The sequence below is a fragment of the Penicillium alfredii genome (genome assembly GCF_028826965.1).
Source record: "Penicillium alfredii strain IBT 34128 chromosome Unknown utg000012l_segment0_segment0, whole genome shotgun sequence".
Lineage (NCBI taxonomy): Eukaryota > Fungi > Ascomycota > Eurotiomycetes > Eurotiales > Aspergillaceae > Penicillium > Penicillium alfredii.
The window spans coordinates 274679-290462 of NW_026622709.1; the positions used below are offsets into that span (position 1 = coordinate 274679).

Consider the following 15784-nt stretch of genomic DNA (forward strand, 5'->3'; position numbering starts at 1 on the left):
GGGGAAAATGTGGCTTTGGCATTATACCAGCTGCGCAATTACATGATGTACACTTTCTTCATCTCGCTCTCGGCAAAGACCTCGCCCGTCGTGGGATCCTTGACCTTGCCCGACTCTACGGATCCCATCTTTTTGCTGATCTCCAGGAGTCGCGCTTTTCCATACACCCGGCCGTTGGGCAAAACAATTGGATCGCCCTCGACGTAGCTCTTCGAGTGGTGTGCGTAGGGCATTTTGCGCGCCAGCTCATTCAGTTCTGTCGAACATATTGGACACATTGAAGTCGTCGTGGACTGCGAATTTGAGCTGGAGGAGGTGTAGGCGGAATGGCACAGAGGCGTTTTGAGTGCTGAGAGGCCAGCGGACAACGCAATATGTAATAGCGGCTGCGACGGCAGCGATAGTAGCTCGTGATGCGTTTGGATGAAAAGGTCTGATAGATGATTCCAGCGATCCAACGAAAATAGCGACTGCGACCTGTCAGTCAGGGTGAATGAGGATTGGAAAGATCCAGCGTACCTTGTAGGGCTCCGCTCTCGTGTCTTGAGTAAAAACGAGCAGTCCTGCGGCGCGCAGGATCTCCGTCTTTTGGGACTCCTGGTTCGGGATGAGGTATTTTTTGGCATGGATGATAGCTTCGAGCTTTTTGGATTTGTCTTGTGTTCGCACCATCTCGATGTATTGTTGCAACCGCAATTCAAATTCCAGATTGTTCTGTTGATGTCAGAATTCGTTCGCCATCCGAGGAATTCCACGACACCACGACTCACCCGGCTTTTTTTCAACGCTGCTTTGTTCTCCCCACACCACTGCAATGCCTCCTTAGTTTCCCCGCGGCGAAGGCTTTCGACAATCCGTTGGCACTGGGTAAAGACGTCGAGGTCCACAAGCTCCTCGACCCCTCGTTCTTGGGCCAGCTGCTTCGCACTTTCCGAGTAACCCGAGCGCAACATATGATCCACCAGGAGCCGATCCAGTCGAACTCGGGACCACTGATCGTATTTGACATCGGCCAAACTCGGGATCTTGTGCAGGGTCTCTAGATGTTGGATACGCTTCCTAGATTGAGTCTGTATTTTCTTCTCCTCCTCCTGAAGACTCTCCATTTTTCGCTTTAGACCCTGCATGCGAGCTATCATGGCGTCGAGTGCGGCAAGTGTCTGGTCAGGTGTCTGGGTGTTCGACAGAGAGGCGTTGGCGGCATCTTTAAGTGACGGGAGGACATATTCTTTTTCACGCTCGACGACTCGTTGGACCGTTTTGAAATTCCGGCGAGCCAGTTCTTGAGGTAGACGAAGAAGCGGTTGATCCTGTGCAGACCGAAAAAAGTTAGGTAACAGGTCCGGTGACGTCGATCAAAAGGCACATTACCAAGATGAGGTGACTCTCGGGGTTGAGCTTGATTGATGTCAGCTCGGCGGCCATTTTGACGATGGAATAGTCTGAAGTAGCTTCAGAGCTTGCAGAATATGACAAGCAATCAGATTTCAAGAGAGATAGTGAGAAGAGAGAAAAGTGACGAGGGGAAGCTTCGAGGAATGCGGAGATCGCGGGAAGGTCACGAGATCGCCTTATCGAGCACCTCGAGACGTGTACCTTAGGCACAAGCAAGCACCTTCTGATTCTATTTCTACGAATGGAGGTGTTTATCAAGATTTAACGAAGATTCGATTCGATTCAAAGCAACTGAAATACCAAATTCCCTTTTGAACCAAGACTCCGGAGGAAAACAATATGATACAGGAAAGGGACATGAACAGGTCTGCCTGGAGACATCTAATCGCTGTCATCGCTGTCCTCCTTGTCCTGCTTGGACTTCCGGCGCTCCTTCTTGTCCTTCTTTTCCTTCTTCTTCCGCTTGCGCTCCGCCCGCTCCTCGGCCGTCTCGCCGTCGTGTCGCTTGCGCTTCTTCTTGTCGTCATCGGCGTCTTCGTCCTCGACGGCATCGGCAGTCTCGTTGGCAGATGTGGGGACTGGGGCCTCTGGCTTAGTCTCGGTGGCCGGCTGGGCAGTCTCCTCGGTGGCGTTGTAGTCCTTGTAATCGCTCTTCCACTTGGCCGGGGTGGCCTCGTTGGTACGACCATATTTCTAGTTCGAGTTAGCAATGTCAAAGGCCGAGCCGGGTGATTATTTCACGTACATCCAGCTTGCCCGCGGACTTGAGCTTCTTCTTCTCCACAGCAATGGGACCCAGGCCCCATCGGCGGGGGTACAGATCACGCTCCATGATGCAGCGCTTGACCTTGGCGACGACGCCGTGGTCGCAGGTGGAAAGCTCCACGGTGGACATCTGAGCTATACCGATGGCGATAGCCTCGCCCTTGGTGGTCATCAGGACAACCTCTTCGTGGACCTCGATGCCAGCCTCTGCACGAAACGTTAGTATCGGCAGACAAAAGTACAAAAAGCGGGAAAAACGACATACCGAAGCGCAAAAGACCCGGAATCATTAGCTTGGCACCGTAGCAGACGGCGTTGACCGCGCTGTCCTTGACGACAATACGCTTGTAGGTGGTGAGGAGGCTCTCCAGGGGACGGATGACCTTGCGCAGGTACGACTCGTCACGCTGGTTGTCATACACCCACTGGGCGTCCATGACATCGTGCAGGGTCACCATACCGCTGCCCTCGTCCATGGCTCCACTGCGCACCCGACGAAGTTCCTGCATGTGAGCACCGACACCGAGCAGAAGACCCAGGTGCACACAGAGGGTACGGATGTAAGTTCCAGCCTCGCAGCTGACCCAGAAGACACCCAGGTGGCGGTCATTGTCGAACTCGTAGAGCTTGCTTTCGTGGATAGTTCGAATGCGAAGCTGGCGCTTGACAGCGGAGATCAGGGGAGGACGCTGGAAGAGAGCACCCGTCAGGGTCTCCAGAGCGCGCTGGAACTGAGCCTCGCCGCCAGGAATCTTGTCGTGGAGGCGAATCACACAGACATACTCTTTTCCGGCGCCCTGCTGGGACTTCACCAGGCGAGTCGCACGGTCGATGCAAACAATCAGACAACCGGTAACCTTGGGATCCAGAGTGCCACTGTGGCCAGTCTTCTCAGATCTAAAGGAAAGAGATAGTTCAGTATTGGCTGCAGCCAACTGGGGTAACAACCAAGGCGAGTTTACCTGAGGATCCGCTTCATCCACGCCACAACCTCATGGCTGGACGGGTTGGACGGCTTGTCCAGGTTGATGACACCCGAGCTGATGTAGGACTTGAGGTCACGCTTGAGGGGCGAGGAGCCCGCAGGAATCGGGGTGAAGTGACCGGTTCGGACGAGCACTGAAGAGAAGGCCAAAGGACATCAGTATCGGGGATCACGGAATTGTCTGCGGAAAATGCGTACACTGCTCATAGTTCTTCAGAAGAAGCGGCCAGTCCGAGGAGGAAATGTTGGGGCTGATCGCCTCAGGCTTGATGGCGTAGTCAATCTCCTGATCCTTGACGGCTGCCATCGTGGGTGGTGGATTGGAGGCAAGAATTGCGCGGTTGGAAAAGACCCCGAAAATCGCTGGAGGAAATTTTGCGTGCGGCAGCTCCATCGCCTAATTGGGTTAGCGTATGTTGGAGTCACGTGTTTACCATCTTAGTTTCTTCGCAAGTACCACTACCTCGTCTGCATACTCGATTTACCGTAGAGAGATGTATTGGTACTTAGAGGAGGTACTTCTCTCCCCTTAATATTATGCCACGGAAGTAAGTATCTCAAATCAAGTATAGGGGTGCTGGGGGTATATACAGAAATTTTCAAATCCGCCGTGCCAAAATCACTCATAAGCTATGTAAAAGGATCCCGGGCATAAAAAGTGGTAACTACGGTGAGTAATTGATCAAAACAATATTCTCGAAGCAATCTACTTCAAATTTCGGTACAACTCAAGAAGCTTTGTATGCTTCATTGATTCTGATCGATTGTGTCAATTATCACCGACCCTTTTTAGTCATCATTAATTCGTACCAACCATCGACATCCTAATCACCCCCGAGTCTCCGGCCGGCGCCTCGACTACCCCAGGGATTTTGAATGGAGGACGTCCAGCCCCGACCTGAGGACGCCTGAGATGGTTGCGGGGTGCGGTAGGCGGTCCTATATGACCGGTTTCCAGTGGGCACAGTGTTGGTATTGAAGAGTCGGTGCATAAAAGTTGGTGTGGTGATGTAGTTTCTTCCGCCGCCGAATGTCGGATAGATGCGGGTGAGAAAATCATACAAGTGGGCGGCGACAATTCCCATGCTCTCGTTCAGAGCGGCCGGCCACCCACCCATCACCAGCGTCATCGTGAGCATTGCCCACGGTAGGTACTCGACGGGGATTTGAACGATGAAAAACATCACCTTCTTGCCTCGGTTGTCCTGGGCATAGGTGTAGGCAAAGGCGAGAATCAATGCTGTTTTCCCCGCAAATCAGTGGATTGTACGCTGTCATGAAGAAAAGGAAACGCACCAGACGTAAAGATCACGCCGCCCAAGTAGCAACCTGCAGTGAGCTTCGGTAAGTTAGCATAAATGCACATAAAACCTCATTTGGCTACCGGGGAACAAGAAGAATTTCAAGTGTTCAATGACATTGGAAGAGAATAGATGACTTGAGGATGTATATAGTAATGTAGGGCACCTTTTAACACCGCGCGTGAACTTATAGGATCACGACGGCTATCTCAGAGGTCATCCCACCATTCCCACACCGCATGCAGCCCCGTAAGGATTTGCGAATTGGTGGGCACTGCACGGGATGCAGGGGTAATCTCCCTCGCTTCCAGGAACCGCTTCAGCTATAAGAGGCTGGGCGGGCAGATAATGCGAGGTATGGGTTCCAGATGAAAGAAATGAAAAAGGCTCTGAATATAAAGCCACTTACCAAGATGGTAGATGCTACAAAGACCACATAGGTGAGGAAATCACCAGGCCGGCTGAACCGAGGCGAGCTGGTCTCCAACGCAGTGCCGTAGTGGTACACTGCCGGTAGATTAGCACTCCGGACTGTCCGAGTTAACCACACCCAGGTCGCATACTGAAGTAAAGATCAAAAATGAAGCTGATTTGTGGGCCAGTTAGTAGAAAGGGAGAGGCCAACCGCCAGATCTGCGGCGGCAGTTTGAGAAGGTTGCGTGGCAGGAAGACAACATGATATCCACTCAGTGCACCACCATAAACTAGAGCAGACTGGACAAAGGTCAAGGCCGTCAGAGTCCTACCCAGAATCTGTCAGTCACCAGAAGCGGGAAGCAGAGACAAGGGTGCGGACCTGGACACAGGCGGGGCTGCCCAGAAGACATCCATCTTGAGAGAATAGATGCGAAGGCTAAATGGTTAGAGAATTGAAGCCCATATCATTTACAGAGTGATAAAAATACTCTGAGGCCAATGGAGGTGAGAAGAAGAGAAAAAGAACTGAAGGACGCGAGCGAAAGAAAAACGTGTGCAAACTAGTCTCGGCGCAATTTCTCCGGGCTCCGAGACCTTCTTTGGCCTTCGATCATTTCCCACGGGGAAATCTCCCTGCTCGACTCTATTCAGGTGATTTTATATATTATGAATACCTATATCGTGGAAATTGGCAGATATTATTTATTGAACTCTTGTCAAATCCAATTGTGTCGCAGAATTGTGGGTGGCTTTTGTGTAGTGAGATATGTCATTCTGGTATATAGTTATATTTGGGTAGTATCACTCCGGAACAGAGATTCAATCACTCTTTGCCCTATCAACTAAACAAAGATCCCTTTTGCTGCGACTTGTACTGCTCATATTGCTTGATAAACTCAAGCTTGTAGTCCTTGACGTTGTCTGCCATCTTTATCAGATGCGACTTTTCCAATTGGGAACTCCTCTGAGCCTGCGCAAGACTGCAAGCTGAGGTGACGACGTTTCGAATCTGGCGCCCATCAAAGTTCATGCGATGGATGTCCCCCTCCAACCACTCCATGATATCTTCCATATCCCGGATTTTGCCTTGATCATTCAGCGGATCTAAGAAATTGCGGAAGATCGCAATGGCGCGCTTCTCATCGAGTTCCCGGTATCTGATTGCGACGTGGATACGCGAGTGGACGGCCACATCGAATTGGGCGATTTGGTTGGTGGTCAGCATGAGGATACCTGCTGGGTCAGTGGGACAGATTCAGAGAGACAAGGGACCGGCAAACTCCCTACCTTGGTAGTATTCAAGAACGCGGAGGAAGACTGCCACAATTAGCACGAGCCTCATTTTTTAAGCAATGTAAGTGTCTTACCGGAGACTAGCGCGTTTCTCTCGGTGTTGTTCCCAAAACCCACGCCCAGCGATCGGCTCTGCAGGAACACGTCCGCTTCATCACTACATAGAGTCAGTACCGGACCCGTGCAGAGAAGAGAATGACTGACATGAGCAGAATAGCCTGCCAAGTGGTAGCCAAGGCAAAGATCCTGGCCAGGTTGGCCTCAACATGCTTCGCGGTGGTGCCCACGTCAGCGACGCTAATCGCAAATAATGGCTTTCGAGCCTTGATCGCAACTGTCTCAGCGGTCGATGTTTTGCCCACCCCGGGAGGACCTAGAGGAATCAGTTGAAGCATTTAAATGGGATATTTGCAGCGTAAACAGACCATAGAGCAGAATCACCAAACCCTTGCCCTTTCGTTCAACAATATCATTGACTTCTAACCCTCGTTGGCCGTGACCGGTAACAAGATCCAGGATCATCTGCTTGGTGGATTTGCTGGCCAGCTTCAGCCCGGAAGACCAAGTGTCGTTGTGATCCTTCGGAGCAACATCTATCAACAAGTCCACTTGCAGCTGAGCCCACTGTTTTTCACGCAAGATATACCCCAACACTCGTGGGGGGCATATAAGATATTGCTCCGGAACCCACTGCTTTCCATCACAATTAGCTCCATCGAAATTAGATCTGAAGATGGTGCGGAGGGCCGGGTTATGGAGACAAGTTGGACACTGGCATTCAGTGTGGCCTTCGTTCGGCACGAGATCACCAACGCTCGCAACCCCAAGCCCGTATCGAAAGTACGATTGAAAGTCAACCATGACTCGACCTGTCACCTGGACGGACTTGGTGACATGGCCGCCAGGATATGGTTTCGAAGAAAATCCGTATACATCCTGGGAAATGAGATCGCTGTCTGACTCTTCATTGCCCTGGACACCTGAAAATCCCTTTTTGAGGAAAACCGTCTGTCCAGCGTATTCAAACATCTGCGACCCAGGCCTGGCTGTGCAGAGCTTCCTGTACTTCATCCCCCGCTCGATCAATCTTGTCTTGAGCGCTTCGGGGTCCTCGTGGTATTCCAATGGATAATATGGCAACGAATTGATAGGTTTCTCGTTGTCATACGGCTCGAAATCCAGGCGTAGCGGCAAGCGCTTGAACTGGGAGCCGTCCCAATCGTATGTCCAACACAAGAGCTGGAAATGGTTGTCCCGGTATGGCCAAGGGCTGGTGTTGTCCTCCACAATGAGTACTTGATCCTGGCCCTGAAAAACTTTGCCATAGATGAGGCCTCCTGGAGGAAATAAGGTCCACAGCGCTTCATAAGTGATCAAGTTTTGTTCTTTGATCGAGGTGCGTTTGCGGAAATAAGTTTCAAGTTTGGGATCTCCCGATCCAGTCTCGACGACGCTGAGAAGTTCTTTGAGATCACTTCGAGCCTGTTCGTCTCCTGCATTTGGATCCTCGGTGGCCCTGACAAGATTGTCCCATTTGAGAACGATGGCCTCGTAGGGAGAGTAGAGAGTCTTGGGAAGATTCCCATGGAAGATATGGTAGGGGTATGAAACCAGGCTTGTTTTCATAAGCTCCCACAGTGCCGAACTTTCGATCTCGATTTCACTGCTGTTGACATCACTCAGGTCATCTGTGATGATCTTACGCAGTTTAAAGGCGTAGTCCTCCTTCTTTCCGGAGGATTTCTTCTCCAGAGGCTCATTAGGCGGGCTGTCTTTGCGCACTCCGTCGGAATTGATCTTGTTAATGACAATCCTCGCGCGAGCTTGAAGCTGCCACAAGATATGAGTTGGGGTTTTCAAAAGAATTTCCTAATAGAAAGAAAGACCATAATTCACCTTGTCATCGTTGGGTTTGTCCTAAGATAGTCAGTACATGCTGGTAGAGTCGACAGGAAGGTTTGTTTACATCAGTCGAAACGGAGACATCAGAGGTCTCTTTGGGTGCTGGGCTCTTGGTATTTTCCTCCAGCTTCTTCTCGAGGGCCGCTATCTTGGCCTCTAGCGCCGCGAGCTTTTCTTCTGTGGTCTGTTTCGCGTCAGCTCAGTCGAACTACATCCCAAAACCAGTGCAGTAGATATGCTTGCCATTCTGGTGTTCACGTCCCTTGCCTGTCAACTTCACAGATAGATAGATTATTTCTGTCAAAACCACCCATAAACACAACGGTTGAGACCGTGAAAAGGTGGAGGGGGGGGGCTTAAGCCCTCAGTCCAATACTTGTTAAGACTTGCGTGGCAATGCATTGCATTAGTCGTTGGATCTCGGGCGGATCATCCCGCAGTGATAGTGTCAAATATCAGCCCGTGCATGACGGCCCCCATTTGTTGCCAATGAGAGCTGAAGAGTAAGCGCCTCCTGCACGCTCCACTTCTCAGCTTGGGCAAAACAAACATGCCCCAGTCGATTGCTACCCAACATAGACAGCGGATATTGTGCCAAGTGCGTTTCTAGCAAATCCAAAGGGCCCTGTAAGTGGTTTCTTTTGATAGTCCGGGGGGCATCGTGGATTCAATCCGACGGGGAGAAGACATCATCCACTTACCATGGGGGATGGAAAAAACCCCCTTATGCGCTGTTCTGAAAAGGATCGGTATAGGCATTTGATCCCACCCAAAAGACCCCCAGTGAACAAGAAGCTGACGTGCACAGAGATACCGTTAAACAGTCCGAGGACGCTCAACATCAATTCAAGGAAAGTGTCCTCCAGGGAAAGGATTTCTCGGATGCCGAAAAGGCGACCGTGCAATTCACGAGCGTTGAACAGTTTCAAAATTATTGGAACCAAGCAAATCGAGCGCAGGGAGATTTCGACGACAAGCACGAAGCAGGATGTGGTCTTTGTGTCCGACGATACCAGTCGTCGGGAGACCTGGTGCTAGGCTTCATGAAAGACTTTTCTCCCATTGTTGATGCAGTCAAGAACTTTGCTTCCCCGTATGGAGGACTCGCCATTGGCACCATCTCGCTCGTTTTTGTGGTTGGTATTTTCGCTTGCATATCATCGAAGTCCCGTGGCTGATCATTGGGGTTTCTAGGTAGCGCGAAACAAGGACAGCGTGGAGAAAACTCTGGCTTTGACCATCTCGGAGATTCGAAACCGTTTGCCGGGAATCGACCTATACCGGCATATCTACGATGAAAATCATGCACTGGATCACACTCTCCAGAATCAGATCGTAGCGGCCTACCAAACTTTCATCGACTTTTGCATTGTTGCCACCAAGTACTACAAGGCCCGGGGTGCTCGTAAGTGTGCCTTGCAATATGTGACATTGCGCAACGGTTGATTGATTTCATCTAGGACGTTGGCTGAAGGCATTGGGCCCACCGGGCAGTCTCGTTGATAGTGCAACCAATGTGCAAGATTCCTTCGTTGATATCAAACGGACCAGCCATGAATTGCTGGCGAAGAATGTCGATCGAATCAAGAAGAAAAACGAAGGTATTCTCTGTCGCCCTTGCTGAATTTTCGCCGATGCCGTGCTCACGTGTATTCAGATCTCGAAAAAAAGGTGTCGGGTAGGGTCAAGCAGCACCTCCTGTTCTTATACCAGCATACTAATGGACGTAGCACTGCAGGACCAGCTCACCAATAGAGACACAGATGACTTCCAACAGGCTTTTAAGCTTGAGAGCTTCTCCGAGGAAACGTTGCAGAAAACTCTTGCCGCTCGCCGTGACGCCCTGGCCATGGAGTTGGACATAAATGCTGGGTTCTTGCAGCAACTGCGAGGTCCTCATTTGGACCAATTTATCAGCAAGGGAGTGTATGAGCAATGGGATGCATCGGAGCAGCCCTGTCTGCTTATTCTGAGTGGTCAGAACTTCCCCGGGCTTCTCTCGCAGCAGTGCTGGCTCTCCCGGGTAGCCATCTCCACTATTGACCGAGTCATGGCATCTGCAGCACACTGTGCTTACTATGTCCTTTCGCAGCAGGAAGCGTCACTCTATCAAGTGCTTCCGAGCATTCTACTGCAGTTAATGGCGAAAAAGAGAGATATGCTGCGCGTGGAGAAACAGCGCGATGCCCTGAGAGCAGAGCTGCACGAGTACCGCAATTCGGAAATGAAAGCTTCGAGGATGAACGGGTACGATAGCCGAACAAACCCCCTTCACAATATTGCACGGCGGGTAGTGCAGTTCTTCGATGAAAGCGAGACGGTATATATCATTGTCGACCGCACCGATTGGTGTTGCGACTACGTCAACTATGACCACCGAAAGTCTTTGGTGGATAGTTTAGTGCAGATGGTGAACGCCGCACGGTGTAGACTCAAGATCCTCGCCGTGGCTGACAGCTCCAGCTGGTCGGTTGAAGAACACCAAGACGACCTACGCATTCCAAAGATGGAGCGTGTGGTGGTGCACACGATGCACCAGAAAACGGCCTGAACGGTGGTGAACATGTATATAAATTCGAGAGGTAGATTGTCATTCATCGTGGTATATCGTGGGCACGCGCAGTGCCTCGAACAGCGAGGCCGCCGTCGGGGCCTTCAATCCACACATCCCAGGCTCCGCTGCCGCTCTTGGGCTTGCCGCAGATGGTCAACTCCTCTTCCACGTAGAGAGGCGCTAAGTTCCGATATTCGACCTGGCCGACTCCAAGGTTCAGCGGATTCAAATGATGTTGCAACACACGGAGAAGCAGCGTCAGAGTTAACGGGCCATGCACCAAGAGGTTTCGATATCCCTCCTGATTCTGGGTGTAGCCCTTGTCAAGATGGATGGAATGGGCATTAAAAGTCAGCGCCGAAAAGCGAAAAAGCAGTGATTTGGTGGGCATGACGAGATGGCGAAATATAGCATCGGAGGGAGCTTTTGTGTCACAAGAAACCACATGGAGTCAGCACTTTCTACGACGATGGGTTGAGAATGAAACGCGCACGTTTGACAATCCGACTGGGCTTTGCAAACTGTGCCTGATCGGTCTGGATCTGCTCCTGGGACTTTGATCGCATGAAGATCAAATCCCGGTTCTCAATGACCGACGACTCCCCCGGGTTTTCTCCATCGTCCTGCCAGATCCGCGCCCAGGTGTGGGCTGGCGCTTCTGCCTCGGGCACGATGCCAACGCGCCGTTCGATGGTGACAATCACCTTCTCGTCGCCATCTCGTCCCTTCACTTGCACATTGCGTATCGATTCGATGCATACGGCGCGGCTTCCATCCAAAGCAGGGCTGGTACCCGGAAATCTTACGTTACCTCCTGCCCATAGACGCCGGTTGAAGGGCTCGCCGGGGGTATGTAATATATCAGTGCCGTCGGGGAGGAGTTGAGACAAGGGAACTTGGGGCGGAAAGTAGATTAAGTGATGGCCGACCGGCAGAGGAGATGAGTCTTTGATCGAGGGAAGAGTCGTCAATTCGGTACTGGGCTCTGGTGATGGCGGGAGGAAATCATGCAGGGTCAAGTTCAGCAGATGCGATGGCTGTGGATGGAGATAGTCGTAAGTCAATGGAAGCTTCCTCGAGATCAATTCAAGGCGCAACTCGGAGAGCGACGAGTAGGCCCGGCTTGGCCGAAGCGCCCTTTGCAAAGAAAGCCGGAGGGGATTCATGGAGCAAAGAAAGGCAAGATGCGAGAGTTTGTCTGGGTTTTTTTTTTTTGGCGGGTGGAAACGGCGATGCCCACACCGCTTGGGCTGGCGATGGAGTTTGGATCTTGCAAGACCTCCAAGTGACATCTTCTCTTAAGATACCCCCCAATGGAGCACCTAAGGGTGGTCTTCCTCGGCCCGGTGGCCTCCTTTTCGCATCAGGTAAGAAAGCTAAGAGCACAACCCATCATCTGCACTAATTGACAGTTGCCCTAGGCCGCAACAGAGTCCTTCGACAAGACTTCAGCCACCCTGGTGCCCCACGCCTCGTTTGCCGAGGCATTTGCATCCGTGCAGCAGCAAGAGGCCGACTACGCAGTGATTCCCTTTGAGAACTCGACCAACGGGTCGGTCGTTCAAACATTGGATCTTCTGGCGGACCGCAATGGCATGTACAACGATGTGAAAGTGTGCGGCGAGTACTATCTAACCGTGCACCACTGTCTGCTGGTCCGCAAAGGATCTTTCCCGTCCGGCTGGGCTGGCTATGACGGGTCAATCACCAAGCTCTACACGCACCCGCAGGCATGGGGACAGTGCGATACTTTCCTCTCTCGGCACTTCAAGGGCGTAGAGAGACAAGACGTGTCGTCCACGTCAAAAGCTGCCGAGATTGTCGCCAAGGAGCCTTCGGAACCCTGCGGCGCAATCGCCAGTCGGTTCGCGGCAGAGCACCACGGCGTGGATGTGCTCCACGAGAACATCGAGGACCGAGCAGACAACACTACCCGCTTCCTGATATTACGAAATGTGCTCTCTGAAAACACGGCCCAGCTGGTGTTTGAGCAGCCGCATCCGCCCATCCCACAAGCTCAGTCCATCCTGGCCACCACCCACAAGACCTTGATCTCATTCACAATTGACCATTCTTCCACGGGTGCATTGGCCAACGCACTACTCATCTTCAAGGCCCATGGTCTGAATCTCACCAGCATCAACACTAGACCAAGTTTGAAGCGGGCCTGGCAATATATATTCTTTGTCGAATGCGGGCGTGCCCCCTCGGATGAAAATAAAGATGCAGTTGTCAAGGCTATTAGGGATCTTCGAGAGGTCACTGAAGCATGCAGAGACCTGGGCACTTGGAAAGACCAGCTGAGCACAAGAACAACTTGACGCTGTTTCCTTCTGTTATGTTTATATACGTTCTACGGGAGCTTCTGGGACTCCCTGGTGACGAGTGAAACGACTGACGACCTCCCTGTTCTGTCTTGCATAACAAAGCCAGGCAGAAAAAGACTCAGCAGCAGTCCAATATATCGAACCTTTCAAGTACATTTTCACGGTAATAACGAGTGCAAGTAACACGAATGAGCGAAGAACCGGAATTGGGAGATCCGGGGCAAAGAATTGGCCAAGCAAGAAAATAAATTCACTGCCTGGCTTACACGCGGCAAGTCGAACAGATGGCATTGGATGGCCAAATGCTGGAGAGAATCACATCCAACCTTTCAAATTGCAATTTACACCTCCTGTTCATCTCCGACACCGAGGTCACCTCGGTGAGCATATCACGGAGCTTGGATGACCCTGCAAGCCAAATCGTCAGAGCCCGATCTGGGTAACTACTCAAACCCGGAGCAAAATAGGACTGACCTCTAAGCAGCTTCATGAAGCTGGGACCAGGCCTTTTCATGTGATCCATCACGGATGCCTTAGTTCCATCGCGGGAGCCGCCTTCATGATTCACGGGGCGAGCCGTCAGAAGACCCACCGCGGGAGCTTCTGGCCGTTCATCCTCGCTCTCTGCGAGGGGGCTGAACCGTCAATCTGCAAAGAAGAAAAGTCAGTCATAAGATCCGGACGGCGAGGGACAGATATGGGGAGATATCATACCATCGTAGAACTCGTCGTCGTCGCTATAATCGGCAAGTTGTTCGAAGTTCACCTTGTACCGGAGAATGGCACCAATTCCACCAAATCCCTTGACGAATTGGTTACCCTCGCTCGATCGGTCCGAGATGAACTCCAGGTTAGCGCCAAAGTCTTTGTACGATTCAGCGAGCCACTCAAGGAAGGAGCCCGAGTCGACTGTTTCCATGTCAAGTCCCGTCTCCTTGTCGATGAAGAGATCCCGGCTGGCTTCTTGGGCCTTGGTGGTGTGGAGGACAACCTCGGAACCGCTGGCATTCTTGAGAACCCATCGAGTCATATCCAGGTTCTCATATACGATCAGAATTTCTGCCGCGCCAAGCTCCAGAGCCTTGAGAGTATCTTCGACACCGTAGCAAACCTTGCCGGTGTCCTGACTGATCTCCTCAAAGTACTTGCCGATCAGCTTCTTCTCCTGGACGAACTTGACGTTGCTCAGGGTTTCCGAGGCAAGTTCGATGGCCTGGTTGAAGCCGTTCTCACCACCGTAAGAGACGTCCACCACCTTGATGACCTTGGATTGAAGTCGCTGGTCGAACATGTCGGACTGGTTGAGGTCGTTCTTGAAATCAGCAGAACCAGCCAGCACCAACCCCGCAACATTGACCTTGTCGTTGGTGATATAGTTCTGCACAGCCAATTCGGCGATCTTGCGGACGTAGTTGTGACGCTTTTCCTCACGAAGACGCGCGAAACGCAACGCGGATTGACCACCACGACCCTGAACATAAAAGTCAATCAATTGACGGGAGCATATCGGCAGCAGCAAGAACTCACGTGTTTCTTAGGCAAGTCGACCGAAAGACGTTGCAGAATCTCTCGGGTGTTGCCACTGAGAGTACCAAACAGCGAGCCATTTCCATCCATGATAATAAAACCAAACTTCTGGTCGGATTCCAAAAGCTCGCTCAGTGCCTCGGTATGGAATTTGTTGTCACAAAGATAGAGCGAGGTATTGATGGGCTTAAAGGGTTCGAAGTCGATGTTAATCTTTCGCTCCTTGCCTTCCGATGTGATGATTTCACCACAGTAGACGACCAGTCCATTCGGAGGGACCTTGTTGTACAACTTGAGACGCTGCTGCGTGGAAGTAATGGCTGACAGCACGGAAAGTCGGTTCACTCGCGATTTGATGTTGGACGCGGTACCCTGGTGGCGAGGGGTTAGACAATGTTGAGCTCTCGAGATGGGTTGGGGGCACAGCCTACGTATTCTTCCGCCAACATCTTTGCCGCGCGAGAAATCTGGTCCTTCGGCGCTGCGTTTTCGAGTCAGTGGCGACGACAAGAGATCGAGTTCAAAAGCACTTACGAATAATGAGGGAAATCATGGACGTTCCATTTCCGCGGGCGGATTCCAAGCGCTTGATCAACTTCTTCACCTTCCAGATCTCAATATTCTTCTCCGCTTCGTTCGGCTGAGGCGCGCTCATCTTGGGCGAGGCGAAGGTGATCCGTCAGGAAAAAGATTGTCGCCTGGCGGCCGGTCAGTATGTGGGAGGGACGGCCCGAGGGGAACAAAGAATTGGGCTTGCCTGGTAACACCTGAACAGTCAGTATGGGCGAAAGCAGCAGAAGAAAGGTGAAAAGCAAGTTTCTCTTTTCCTTTTTCGTCTTCTTTTTATATAATCTCGCCAAAATACAACAAGGATCAAGAACAGGGGGGGGACCACACCTTGGTTGACGTGGATGCCAGTAAATTTCCTCTCAGGCACCGTGGGGGGAAAGACGTCGAGGGGCACGGCTGAGTCAGCCAGGGCAATGGCCCTGACGTAGGTACCAGTTACTTGGTCCACTCTGGTGTGGCGCCCGACCTGGGAGGTACCGGGTACTTGATGCGGGATGTATTTGGATCTCTCGAGTGGTAGATGGCTTTGGGTTGTGGGATATTGATATTCTTGCATGTAGCTCTCGAGATCTATACGATAGTCTTGAATATCGTGATATCTTTCATATTGAATTTGGTCTAGAGTTTCTCCTTGGGTCTCAAGAACATTGTCAGCTCACCAGACAACATAGACTTGGATATACCTCGATCTACCCTCCTCTCTCCCTCTCAAGGTGCCTCATTCCCTATACTACATGTATATATATAC

The 15784-nt window shown here is 51.5% G+C and overlaps 9 protein-coding genes across 9 annotated transcripts; 2 read left to right on the forward strand and 7 right to left on the reverse strand.

The window, feature by feature from the left end:
• Nucleotides 1–38: 38 nt before the first annotated feature.
• NUU61_009646 (FYV10 family protein) lies at nucleotides 39–1425 on the reverse strand (the record flags this gene model as incomplete). Its single annotated transcript, XM_056660171.1, has 4 exons — nucleotides 39–470; nucleotides 520–714; nucleotides 771–1310; nucleotides 1372–1425. 4 exons carry the CDS (start codon nucleotides 1423–1425, stop codon nucleotides 39–41), a joined length of 1221 nt encoding a protein of 406 aa, XP_056506669.1.
• A 351-nt stretch (nucleotides 1426–1776) lies between these two features.
• cbf5 (pseudouridine synthase CBF5) lies at nucleotides 1777–3452 on the reverse strand (the record flags this gene model as incomplete). The annotated part of the gene is made up of 5 exons (XM_056660172.1): nucleotides 1777–2088; nucleotides 2141–2367; nucleotides 2426–3057; nucleotides 3123–3279; nucleotides 3344–3452. The coding sequence occupies 5 exons, from the start codon at nucleotides 3450–3452 to the stop codon at nucleotides 1777–1779; spliced, it is 1437 nt and encodes a 478-aa protein (XP_056506670.1).
• A 517-nt stretch (nucleotides 3453–3969) lies between these two features.
• NUU61_009648 (uncharacterized protein) lies at nucleotides 3970–5277 on the reverse strand (the record flags this gene model as incomplete). The annotated part of the gene is made up of 5 exons (XM_056660173.1): nucleotides 3970–4385; nucleotides 4442–4484; nucleotides 4856–4953; nucleotides 5010–5188; nucleotides 5243–5277. The coding sequence occupies 5 exons, from the start codon at nucleotides 5275–5277 to the stop codon at nucleotides 3970–3972; spliced, it is 771 nt and encodes a 256-aa protein (XP_056506671.1).
• A 424-nt stretch (nucleotides 5278–5701) lies between these two features.
• Nucleotides 5702–6205, reverse strand: NUU61_009649 (uncharacterized protein; the record flags this gene model as incomplete). The annotated part of the gene is made up of 2 exons (XM_056660174.1): nucleotides 5702–6096; nucleotides 6151–6205. 2 exons carry the CDS (start codon nucleotides 6203–6205, stop codon nucleotides 5702–5704), a joined length of 450 nt encoding a protein of 149 aa, XP_056506672.1.
• A 118-nt stretch (nucleotides 6206–6323) lies between these two features.
• On the reverse strand, nucleotides 6324–8060 carry NUU61_009650 (uncharacterized protein; the record flags this gene model as incomplete). The annotated part of the gene is made up of 3 exons (XM_056660175.1): nucleotides 6324–6529; nucleotides 6582–7969; nucleotides 8053–8060. 3 exons carry the CDS (start codon nucleotides 8058–8060, stop codon nucleotides 6324–6326), a joined length of 1602 nt encoding a protein of 533 aa, XP_056506673.1.
• Nucleotides 8061–8760: 700 nt separating this feature from the next.
• On the forward strand, nucleotides 8761–10609 carry NUU61_009651 (uncharacterized protein; the record flags this gene model as incomplete). Its single annotated transcript, XM_056660176.1, has 6 exons — nucleotides 8761–8807; nucleotides 8867–9194; nucleotides 9253–9463; nucleotides 9519–9659; nucleotides 9716–9736; nucleotides 9789–10609. The coding sequence occupies 6 exons, from the start codon at nucleotides 8761–8763 to the stop codon at nucleotides 10607–10609; spliced, it is 1569 nt and encodes a 522-aa protein (XP_056506674.1).
• Nucleotides 10610–10652: 43 nt separating this feature from the next.
• Nucleotides 10653–11904, reverse strand: NUU61_009652 (uncharacterized protein; the record flags this gene model as incomplete). The annotated part of the gene is made up of 2 exons (XM_056660177.1): nucleotides 10653–11035; nucleotides 11106–11904. The coding sequence occupies 2 exons, from the start codon at nucleotides 11902–11904 to the stop codon at nucleotides 10653–10655; spliced, it is 1182 nt and encodes a 393-aa protein (XP_056506675.1).
• Nucleotides 11905–11925: 21 nt separating this feature from the next.
• NUU61_009653 (prephenate dehydratase PHA2) lies at nucleotides 11926–12933 on the forward strand (the record flags this gene model as incomplete). The annotated part of the gene is made up of 2 exons (XM_056660178.1): nucleotides 11926–11979; nucleotides 12034–12933. The coding sequence occupies 2 exons, from the start codon at nucleotides 11926–11928 to the stop codon at nucleotides 12931–12933; spliced, it is 954 nt and encodes a 317-aa protein (XP_056506676.1).
• Nucleotides 12934–13207: 274 nt separating this feature from the next.
• NUU61_009654 (translation termination factor eRF1) lies at nucleotides 13208–15121 on the reverse strand (the record flags this gene model as incomplete). Its single annotated transcript, XM_056660179.1, has 6 exons — nucleotides 13208–13347; nucleotides 13414–13563; nucleotides 13654–14410; nucleotides 14467–14838; nucleotides 14898–14947; nucleotides 15001–15121. Coding segments are annotated over 6 exons (1590 nt in total), but the record flags the coding sequence as incomplete, so codon positions are not given.
• Between the last annotated feature and the right edge of the window lie 663 nt (nucleotides 15122–15784).